Below are 12,234 nucleotides of genomic sequence, written 5' to 3'. Positions count from 1 at the left end.
GATCATTTTTTGGATCATTTTTGGATTTTGTTCTATAAAACCATATGTTCATTTTCTCTTCTTCATTTTTACATAATTTGTCCAGGGAAATAAATGATTTTATTTTTTAAAAGCTTGTTATTTTCACTCTTTCTTGTGTTACTGTTTATTCGAGCCTAAACAAGTGACATAAGATTTCAAGTTATCTCCAATAATCCTCTATGAAGTTCTAATCGAAAACATTTAAATTCTATAGTTTTATTTTCTAAAATACATCTTGACAACAAATTTAATTTTTCTGTAACTTTCTGCTTATTCATTATTTGTTAGTAATTATTATTTTGTCTCAGACTTAATTAAAACTCAAAACATTTTCCTTGCATCTTTAAATTTATGAGTCAATGAATATGGCCGAGTTTGTCTAACGTAGTAATTCATTTTCACATCTCATCAAATACACACACAAAACAATCTCTGTAACAAAAGTAAACCTTCCGAAAACATTAAATCCATAACTTATTCTTGCTCCAAGACCTTCAAAAAGGTTTCTTTTCATTTGTTCCAAAACTGTCTGTATTACTTACTATGGGTGCTTGTCAAACATGACTGGTAAATATTCATCGACCGGTATCATTCTCTGTAGAGGCTGCTGCTGGAGCAGTTTTTTAGCACCTTCCAGACTAAGCAGGTAACTGAGTGTCCAGTAAGAATAGCTTGGCCAAACCAAAGTCTGTGAATCAGTGACATAAAATTCATCCTTTAGATTCAGCCTCTTTCGGCCTAAATATCTGAAGAAAAAAAAAAAGAGAAATATAAAATTTCACTTTCTGTTTTAGGGAACTAACAACTTGTGGATTTTTTAAGAATTCAGTTACTTCAGTGGAGAGATACAGTGTAAAATGTGCTAGTATGTGGAATAGAACTCAGTCCTGCACTCAAGTACACCAGGTAATACTGAAAATCATACCTGTATGGTACTGGATGCACCAGTTGAGTAAGAATGTTCTCAACTGAGTTTATGCTTGTATAAGCATACTCTAGAATGTTTTGACCAAGAACAAATGATCTCATCTGAGTCAACATAATGAATGCTATCATCACGTGTAATACAATGCACATGCATATGCAATGGTGTCTCTAGTAGTATTTCCAACATGTTTAAATCAAAAGATCTGAGCATATTATGACTGGGGGCACTAATACTTTTAATTCTCTGGTTGACACAATCCCTTCTTTTGACAATTACCATATATACTCGATTATAAGTCGACCTATTTTTTAAAACTGAAAATTCAATTCATGCAGAACAGGGGTCATCTTATATGTGTGACATATAGTATACAATATAATTTATAGATCTCAATGTTATGTTGGAATTCTAGATGTTTGCAGGACACAAAAATACTATCAATTCATATATTTGTATGTTTTCATGTCACTCTTCCCATTCAGAAAATGCACATATGGTATGTGCTGTCTTTATCCATTTCATCAGTGTATCCCCCAGGGGTGTAAAATTGAGGGCAAAAGAAACCCCCTGGTGTCAGAACTGGGGGTCAAATAAAAAATGTGGGAGTCAAAAATGTACTGACACAATTTTCATATGACTTTTTCAGCTTGAAATAGGATATTGCAACTTGCACGACATACTCTCTCTCTCTCTCTCTCTAAACATACAAGTAAACCAACATGCACAATTAACGAACAACTGCATTGTCCATTCAAAGAATAATTTTATTACAGTGGTCCCCCTCTTGAACGCCCCCCCCCCCCGACCAGCAGCCACCCGCTCCTTAAGGCCAGAATCTGTTGGCACTGACGAGTTTGTGTTCAAAAGTACCCCTGGCGAAAGATCACCCGGCTAATGCGACCATCATATTAGTGCAATAATATAAAATTTACCACTCACAAGCAGCTGCATTTTATTTGAATATGTATCCAGAACCAGTATTTTATTCATAACGTGTGTTAAGTAATCCAATTTCTGTTTCCTGATGTCAGGTTTTCGTTGCTGAAAGAAGTGTTGAGTAAAGTACATGTACCACTAAGGTTAATATTATATCATTTACGCCTCACGAGAAGCCAAATTTATTCCATAAAAGACGAGAAAGACTCAAATTTTAATCCATACAAACGGGTAAGTACATGTAATCCAATTAACCTTACTGCTGTGATATCATAAGATGTCCAGTTTAGTCACTCTGATAATTGTTAAGATTACAATTATTGAACAGTATTAACAGCAGAGAAGTGGCAGTATCGATGTACAATACCCAAGTCAGCAGGAAAATGGTTTGATAGCCTTTATAGCTTCCCTCAGTAAGATGTTGAGCTTGTTCACTTTGATGATTAGTGGATATTACTACTGACAATAATTGTCAAAATTATGAATCCTAACGGCCACGAGGTCAATCTGCGTGATGTTAATGGTACATATCGAAGCAGTTTTGGCTTCTCTCACTTAATGTAAAGAAATGTATAAAAACAATAGGGTACCAGACTGCGACTAACGTATCACGTGACAAGATCACTTCCTTTAAAAACACAGCAATTTGTTTAGATGCATACAAAGTTGTTTTATCAGTATTGTAGTTGGCAACATGAATAACTTACTGCAAAAAGATCAACATGTCATTGAGGAAAAGAAAAATTCTCAGTTTAGAAGAGAAAGTCAAATTAATTCACCTAACTGAAAAGGGGGGGGGGGGTCGAGGATCCTTGCAGAAAACTGATGTTGGAAAGACTCAGATGAACAATATTGTGAAAGATAATGAAACAATTCTGCAAAAGTATGAAGGTGAAATGGATGGAGAAAGGAAGATTGTTTGAGCCAGGAGACGTTTGTATCCTGATTTGAATGACAAGAAAAAGCAACAATTTTGTCAGTTGAATTGGGATATGACGACTTTATTGCAAGTAACGGATGGTTGCACAGATTTCAAGTGCGACACAATATTAAGTGTTCTGTCCTTAGTGGATAATCAGCTGATGTTAATAATGAAGTTGTTGAAGATTGGAGCAAAAGACTAAATGATATATGCAGGGAATATGACAGCAAGGATATTTTTAATTGTGACGAGACTGGTTTGTGTTTTAGACTGTTATCAACAAAGTGACAGATGATGTGATCTGTAATATAATTATAAAGACATTTTTAAAACTATATCAATGGTTATTCATTGCATTCTTTTGAAAATGATGACACAGTTTGTTTTACATTTATTTCACAACATGCATGTGATTTTTTATTGAAAATATTAAATGTTTTAGAATTAAATGTATTTGTGACTTTCTTCATATGTATTTACTATTTGCATTTGTCATCCCCCTCTAGAAAGGCCACCCTCATTATAAGGCCACTTCCCTGCTGCACTAGGGGTGGCCTTATAAGAGGGGGACTACTGTAGTTCATTTTTCTTTTAAAGTCGTACTTTTAACAGTCTCCTTATAATCAATATGAAGCAATATTATAGCCCAACACATTACACACAAGCCAATACAAAAAGCCAAATAAATCTTTTTAACCAAATGGCAGTTAATTTACTACCTTTCATAAAATGTGTACTATCATTGGTTTCATTGTACTTTGTCCTAGAACACATTTATCCAAATATCAAGGAGGATAATGATTCTTCTTCTTTCTAATAAGTTAAACTTGAACTTTAAGATCTTTCTTTTATTGCAACAAAGTTAAAAACCAACAAAAGCTGCAATGACCCGCTGACTTTGTAATCCAAATAACACATTTGTCTCTGCAAGTTTACTGATTTCTTTGTTGTGAAAGAATGTCTTGGGTTATAATGTGTTTTCCAGATATCTTGGGGCGAACAAGTGCAGATTTTTAAAAATTCTAAAACCCTATTCACTTCTGCAGTCTTCGCAATCACGTGATCAGAAGTCACACTGGTAATCCTAATGGATGTGCTGTATTCCAGTCAGGGGAATTATTTTCTCCGTTTTTCATTAAAGTTAAATCCACAGTTACTCTTTTGTGTTCTGCTTCTTTCACTTTCTTCGCTAATGATTCTTAGTGCACGATGTTTTAATCTGGAGATCATTTTCTTGTGCAACAAGCATTGAGGTTAAACATCTAGATGACAGCTTGCTGAGCTCGATGGAAATCGCATGATGCTAGTCTGGTTCATTGTTTCGTATGTTCCATGCATTGCACTCTGCTATATGAATAGAGGAGCGCAAGGCAGGGAGCAAACAAAGCGGGGAACCAGTCAATGCCCATGCTCTAGGTATATACAATGCCATCCATCGTCCAATGCATCGGGTATTAAATAAATCCTGATCACATTATGAAAATCCTTTGCATAAAAAAAACGTACAGCAACAAAATGTGTGCATCAATTTTCTACAGCATGCATCCCTGATGTACAAATGTGCATAAAGGGAAACACTGATTTCATAATGGTATTCATTACACAATACTTGTTATCGACAGATATTTTGATCTTATTAATATGAAAATATTACAGTTCAATTAAATACTATCCAAAGCAAAGTGGAGCCCTAACAACTTATATTTGTATTAATGTTTGTGTTCTGCTGCACAAATGCTGTATTTGATACAATAAATGTTTTGGACTTAATTCCCGAAGGAAATTTCTCAAGTTTTCTGCAAGTGTATAAGACACAAAAAGCTCTTGGCATGTAAACGAAATACTCACTTTGTTTTCAAGTAGACAATCTTTTTGATTGAACCAAAAATTTCATATGTGTAGATGTTCAGTGCCAAGTAGAGTTTTACATTTTCCTCATTAATGTATAACCCTAATCCTTTACCTTGTAAAGGCAGTACCTTTTGTTTTCCCACACGACAACCCTTTGATCCAGCCTGAGTTTTATACTTGCTCAGTGCCAAGTAAAAGGGTGGTCATTTGAACTCCCTCTCCCTGTGATTGTGCCATGCAATTTTGACATGTTTTCAGTTGCAGCCTTTAATAGATTCAAAGAATATATGATCAAAGCACTATTGCAGAGCCCAAGCTCAGACACTAAGCCTAGGCAATGAGGTCGGATGACATTTATGATGACTAGACAATAATGATTTACAATGTCTAGATGACACTGGAGGATTTCAGAATGTTATCAGATGATTACGAATTCCTGGACTTCGTAACAGATGACATCAGATAGTGACATTAATGGGATACTGTGGCTCACAAACCTGTGGACTTAACTTTGTTGTAAGACATGTGGAATTACCATATCATGGGATATTGTGAACTGGATCATTCTGAACTATTATTCTAAAGGCATGTGACTTATAACTAAATTAATTTAATTATCATATAAATGGATTTAAAATGTCAATATCATGGATTTTAACGGATTTAATGGTCTCTCTCTCGTTCGGCTCATTTAGTTTTCCAAAGTGCAAAACATAATTCACCGATGAGAAGTCACTCTTTCTGATGGATCTGACTTGCAAAATACAAACTGACTTATATAAGGGTTGAAGAGAAACTGGCCTATTGCAGCCCTAAAATAGACATGTGGCTGGGGGTGGGGTGGGTCAACTTATAAGCAAGTATACAAAAACAAAGTCAAAATAAAAATGAGACAATTGCTACTGCCCCCCGAAACTGCTGATCACTCACATCAAATCCCACTCTGGTACTTTCTTCCCAGCTTCTTCCATCAGGGCCTCTAGTTTGGTTCGAAAGTATGGCTCAAATCTAATATCATCTTCAAACACTACAACCTTTTGGTAGTTGTTTTTTACCATCTGAGAAATGGAAACAAAATCTTGAGAAAATAACATGGATTAATTTCCTTCTTTCAAAATTCTGTAATTCTCAGTTTTGAAAACTGAATTTCCATGTAGGGGTTAAATTTATGTACTGTTTAATTAATTGTACAACCTGCCAAAACTACAAAATAAAAATTCTACTGGTTCATAAATATATGAAATTAAACTGAATATGGATGGATACAAGTCACTCATTTCCAATACAAAACATATCACAATTACAAACCCTAGTACACAATATCCGTTGAATATACAGATTTATTGCTAATGAAATATATTTACATGTAAATTGTTATAGTGTTGGCCAATTTAAAGCCATATCATACTAAAATGTTCCATTTACCAGGCAAATGTTGAATTGATAGCATACTTATTTCATAGCTGCATTATTTGTTGTGCAAGCAGGTAGAAAAGTGACCATTACAGGCAATTGCGATTACTTTTAGCTGTGTACAATAACAGATTTATAAAACAAACATTAAACTGCCACCACCCATCTGTTGTATTGGTTTATTTTGTTTAATAAACATAATTTGATATAAGGTTAGTTTAACTTGGGATTTTAAAATCTGGATTAAATTGTTATAGTTAAGATCTACCATCAGTAACTGTATTGGTGTGTAATATCATTCCATACCAGTTTATTAGTATATTAATATGATGTAAAACAAAAATGGCTACAAAATTGATATTTTGTTGAAGAAAAAAAATAGGAATTTTTTTCTTCTTCAAAGAAACATAACTTCAAAATTCTATTAAAAGGACTGTCAAGAGTGCTTAATAAGAGCAATTATGGTAGAACTTGTTACACACTTGATATAAAATATAAAGAGTTTGGTTAGTGAAATAAAAGAAAAGTTTCTAAAACCGCTAAGGTATTGATTCTGTGGATTCTGAATTTTACACAATGTTCAGATCTCGGAAACTAATTATCTACCACAACTGACATCATAGTGATTAAACTGCTTCAAACCTTACACAACTGTCAAATCCTTTGTTAGCTAAGACATTAGTCAGGATTTTCCTTCCATCTTTTGACTTTGGGCTGATGGTCATGGAATTGGGAAAACTGCATGCAATCAGACCGAGTTGGGAAATTTTCCAGTACACAAAAAATGAAGATACTGGTGTCTCCAAGACTTTATTTTTGCTTGTAATGTTATTTGTGCCTGTCTTTGATCTTTATAAATAAGTTAGGGGTATTTCATGAGGAATGTAAAATTGGGAAATTAAGCATGAATATTTTATGGGGAATTGGGCCCATATCTGGCCCACACTTGCTACAATTTGTTCAGTAGATCATTGAGCATAGAAACTTTGTGGATAAAAGTGGGAGTATATCCTGTATCAAAGGGCCATAACTCTATAAAATGATGTAAAATGCTGGCAATCACACTTATGTAGCTGAAACCAGAGTTAGAAGGATTGGAAATAAGGGGCTATAAATCCTGTAAATGTTATGGAATACTGAAAATCACACTTTTAAAGTCCCATCAGTATAAAGCTTCATGCCAAATTTGATTTTAGTCCAACAACTTGTTGCAAAGTTTCAGAAAATGTTAGAAGGCTGGGAAATTAGAAGCAATAACATTTGTAAATTATGTTAAAGAATGCTGAAAAGCAAACCCAACAATGGTCACGTCAGTATAAAACTGCATGCCAAATCTGAAATCCAACAATCCAAAGTAAAGTTATATTCTGGAAAACAAACTTGGCAATCATGACAACTTGAGGCCATATATCCTCTACAACTGAAAATCTAACTCATTCAAGGTGTTATCAACATAAAGCTATAAACCAAAATCTGCTTGAAATCTTACTGCCAAATAGACTCACTCATAATTGAGTCTAACTGTAAACTGCACAGACCCAGACTGGCCTTCACATAATGTGCTTACAGATCTAGGTCTATGTACTTAGTTGTAGCAATCAGCAGAAGAAACAACACAGAACCTGTTCTGCCTGAACATTATTACATGGCAGATCATGATCCAAGTTGTTTGCAGCTGGACTCAACTTGTAAGTCAGGATATATGGTATTCCCAGTAAAGTTTGCTTGTGGAAACCAAAATGTTTATAGCCAGACTGCTAGCTGGACTGACAACAGTGACTGCTATAAGATTGTGCTGATTTCCTTGAGCCGAGCCCTAATGACTATCAAAAGCTGTGTCCTAATGACAACCTTAAGCTGTGCCCTAATGACTACATTAAGCTGTGCCCTAATGACTACATTAAGCTGTACCCTAATGACAACCTTAAGCTGTGCCCTAATGACAACCTTGAGCTGTGCCCTAATAACCACCTTCAGTGGTGCCCTAAAGACTACCTTAAGCTGTGCCCTAATGACTATCTTGAGTTGTGCCCTATGACTACCTTGTGATGTGCCCTAATAACCACCTTCAGTGGTGCCCTAATGACCACCTTCCACTGTGACCTAATGACAACTTTGAGCTGTGACCTAATAATCACCTTTAGTGCTGCCATATGACTACCTGTAGCTGTGTCCTAACAACCACCTTGAGTGGTACCCTAATGACTACAGAGTTGTGCCTTAATGACTACCTTAATCGGTGCCCTAATTACTAACTGGACCAGGGAACAAATGACTACCTGGAACTGGGCCTTAATGACTACACTGAACCAGGTTTTATACACCCCTTTAGAAAGTCATAACCAATGAATTTATTTACATCTTTGTTTCTTGATCACATTAGTACTTACATCCTCCCAAATGCGATAATGGCTGAGGAAACATCCAATTTCTCCCATTTTCAATGGCCTACAAAAAAATAATGTTTTTTTGATTTTATTATCCGAAACCACAGAAAAACAATACAAATTAGTTTGAATTTAGCCAGAACCAAATAAAATTATACTAGCTAACACTTTTTTTCACGCTGTCAACAATGTTAATGGAAACAAGTTTATTTGATTTTGGTAATGAAATCTTGGGTATTGAAGATTCAGTTTAATAGATTGGGCTTAGCACGAAATTAACTGCCACAACTACCTGGAACATAATTTAAAGAAACGTTTAAAGAAATGTTTGTTAGAACACAGGTGTGATGCCAGGACTTAATTTCACCAACATAAATGTTAAATTAGACTTAAGACATCTGACTAGACAATTTTATGTCGGACATAAGTTGGTGGTGAAATTTAGGCTGGGGTTGCTTATTAAAACAATTACCAATTAAGTGTATTGTTACCTCGACGGTCTGCAACATACCAACAGTGTTTAGGTAATCATACTTATTTTTATCACAAATAATGTCTTTGAAAAAGAGAACCAAGAGCCCAATGGTACTTTAATGATCATACCTAATATTCTCTTTATATGATCAATCCTTTACATTGTATAATAAAAATGATATAAAGGAAAAGCCAGGCTTCACTGACATGAGAACATGATCAAATGAATACACTAAGTTAATATTATATACAAATATGAGGTGCATGATCTAATTAGAAAACAATATACATCTTGATAAGTGACTGGAATGAAAATTTACATTACACTATATTTTTCAATCATTAAAGCCTTCTTTTTAATAATGAAATCTGCGTACAAAGGTTTACAAAAAAAGACAAGTAGCTTGGGAAAAATGCAGATTACAAGGGAAATAAAAAGATAAATCTTCAAACCAATATAGTTAATCTTAATAAGAAATATAAAAAATGGATCTGAAAAAATATACTTCTGTCAATGTGAAAAGATGAACATAAGTATGCAGTCAAACATGAAATTGTAAGATAAATTTATATCATTAAAAAGGGGTCCCTAAAAGGGTAGGGCACATCAAAGTGTCACATACACAGCATTACTTTGCAATAAGGCCTTTCATGATAAATGTTAACACAATACCCGTCATCAGGTAACAATGGTCACAGATCCCATTCATGTAGTGGTATAAGGCAGTTTCACTATAATATGGCATATTATGGCTTCAAGGGAAATCATAGTAATGAAGGGGTACTGTGTGTCGGTTTATGTTATCTTCTTCAGATATGTACTCTTGCTCGTGAAAAAAGAAAGGTAATTATAAACCTGCCATGATATGGATCGGCAAAGCCAGGTAACATCTCTATTCCTTTCTCCTTTATGTAGCTGTCATTTAACTGTCTGTGAGAAAAAAAAAAGAAAATATTTTAATGGTCAATTTTTAACACCAAAAGCTGTATATAGCAAGACCTTTCTTGTCAGAGACCTCAGTAACAGACTGACTTTCATGGATCCATTCCTGTTATTTATGATCAATTGTACCTTGTTATATGTGACACCTTGTCATAAAGAACATTTTGTGGTCCCATGTGTCCTTTATAGACATAATATACTATGATCCCATGAATGTCCTCAATAGACAGGTTTGACTAAGGTCTAATGAGTACTCCTTACAGGCAGGTTTCACTTAAGTTTCATGAGTGTCTATTATAGATATGTTTCATTGTTGATCCTTAAGTATAGGTTTCAGTTTGGTCCCTGTAATGTTGTTTATAAACAGGTTTTAATGGTCCTTGGAGTTTTGTTTACATAAAGATTTTACTATGATCCCTTGTGTATCCATTATAGACAAGCTTTACTAACATTCAGTGGGTGTTTATTGATAGGTCTTAATGTGCTACTCTTTACTAACAGGTCTCAATGTTGACTCTTGGCTGTCCTTTATAGGCAGGTTTCACTGTTTTATCATAAGTGCCCTCATAAGACAGGTTTTAGCTGTGGTCCCTCAAGTGGTTTTATTGCATTTGGTGGAAATAATTGGAACACAGCTCATGCTCTTTCAGAATATAATGCTACCCCCAGGTCATGCAAGCCATGGAGCATCATCTTTCTAGACTATTACACAAGAACCCTGACTAGTTCCAACTGCATGCAATGAAATCTCAAAGAATGATGGTAAATGAACCAGACTGTGTTGATTCAGATGCACTGTACTGAGACATTACTAATATATCATGAGGTCTACTCATGTGCTGTTTTATAAAGTCATCTACCTCAGTTTCCATCAATGAAAGTAAAGAATCTGAATAGTTTCTTTATCCCTCTGGAATATTAGACAAAATCTTTAGATTCTGCATAAAAGACAAATAAGAGTAAAGAACAGCATAAATATAATTATCTAAATTAACAGTCATAAAGTTATCATCAAGGGTATGGTTTTCACCTGGTGGCATTTTACCACCAATTTACCACACTGAAGCAATGGTGTTAACCTACCAAAGGGAGGTAATTCCCACTGAGGAGCCTGCAAGAATAAAATTTCTAAAACTAAGAAAATGCAGTCACAGACATATATATCCCCACACCAAAATCCATGTTTCTTCTCAATATGCTTTTCTTGTATGACAAACAAGATACATGAAGCCCTTTGGAGCAATGAAAGATCAAAACATCTGTGACAAATCTGTGAATGTATGGAGGAAACAGTGCATAGGGTTGAACAAATACAAAATAAACAAGGCTTTTATATATACCTTCACTAAAATTCCTGCACAAACATTGGACAAAAACTAAAATTATTATGCAATTTGTTTTCCTTCTTTTGGTCAGTGATCTTCACCTTTGACCTTTAGACCCCAAATTATATAGGCTTCTTACTTGTAAATCAGTTACAAACATTGGTGATGGTACATGATCAAGAACTTAAATATTTTTGCAGAAACCAGATTTTTTCTTTCAGTTATGGTGACCCCAGCCTTCAGCATTGAAAACCATCTGCTGTGTTTGGTTCATACCTGTGATTGTGCAGCAACCACTTTTGTTTTTTCTGTCAGAGTGACCATGACCTTCATAACCCAAATTCAACAGATTTCATCCTTATTCCAAGTGCAAGTCGTCCACAAAGTCAGGTTCCGGAATATGATATATAACTAGTATTAGGAAGGATTGCTTTTCGTTTTTCAGTTAGTGACCCTGACCACTGGACACTCAAATCTAGACTTCTTCCTTAACCCAAGTCAAATCAACAAATACTGGTAACTGTAGATGGAGAATCCATTACTGTGCAGAAATCATTTTTCTCTTTCAGACTCAATGCCTTGAATCTTGACCTTTTAGGCCTTAAAATCATCCATTTCTTCCTTAAACCCAGTATATTTTATTTCTTTCAGTCACTGAGATTAACCTTTCAACTTTTAACTCAATAATTTCTTCCTAAGTCCAAGTGCAAGCCATCCACAACTGTAGATGGTGGATGACTTGGGTTATAGTGTGGAAATGAAATCAGAAACAGACAAACAGATGAAAAGAAAACATGATTTAATATACTCTCTACCTGCTGGTGGACAAATCAAATCCCAGACTCTTGATCATATATTTCCTAATTTGAAAAGTGTCATTTTAGGTCTTCTACACTAACCCCACCCCAAAATTCGTTGAAAGAAATAAAATTATTTCTTTACTAAAATATTTACATCAAAATCTTGAAAATTTAAACGTCACTTAATCCACGCAATCCCACAAACTCTCGTATTCAACATATTCTGTGTGCCCA

General features: G+C 34.7%; 1 protein-coding gene across 1 annotated transcript in view; it reads right to left on the bottom strand.

The window, feature by feature from the left end:
- LOC149777850 (glycosyltransferase 25 family member-like) overlaps nucleotides 1–12,234 on the bottom strand; it is a 45,772-nt gene that overhangs the window by 11,026 nt on the left and 22,512 nt on the right. Inside the window, exons 11-14 of the mRNA XM_089938918.1 lie at nucleotides 9,789–9,863; nucleotides 8,462–8,519; nucleotides 5,589–5,716; nucleotides 564–767 (exon numbers count right to left, since the gene is read on the bottom strand). Coding sequence (XP_089795044.1) covers nucleotides 564–767; nucleotides 5,589–5,716; nucleotides 8,462–8,519; nucleotides 9,789–9,863 — 465 coding nt within the window. The remainder of the gene's footprint in view (nucleotides 1–563; nucleotides 768–5,588; nucleotides 5,717–8,461; nucleotides 8,520–9,788; nucleotides 9,864–12,234) is intronic.

Source organism: Sinohyriopsis cumingii, chromosome 17, assembly GCF_028554795.1.
Source record: "Sinohyriopsis cumingii isolate HCF-2022 chromosome 17, ASM2855479v2, whole genome shotgun sequence".
In the NCBI taxonomy this organism is placed as follows: Eukaryota; Metazoa; Mollusca; class Bivalvia; order Unionida; family Unionidae; genus Sinohyriopsis; species Sinohyriopsis cumingii.
The sequence above is the reverse complement of the archived record's forward strand: the minus strand, read 5'-3'. Positions and strand labels throughout refer to the sequence as shown.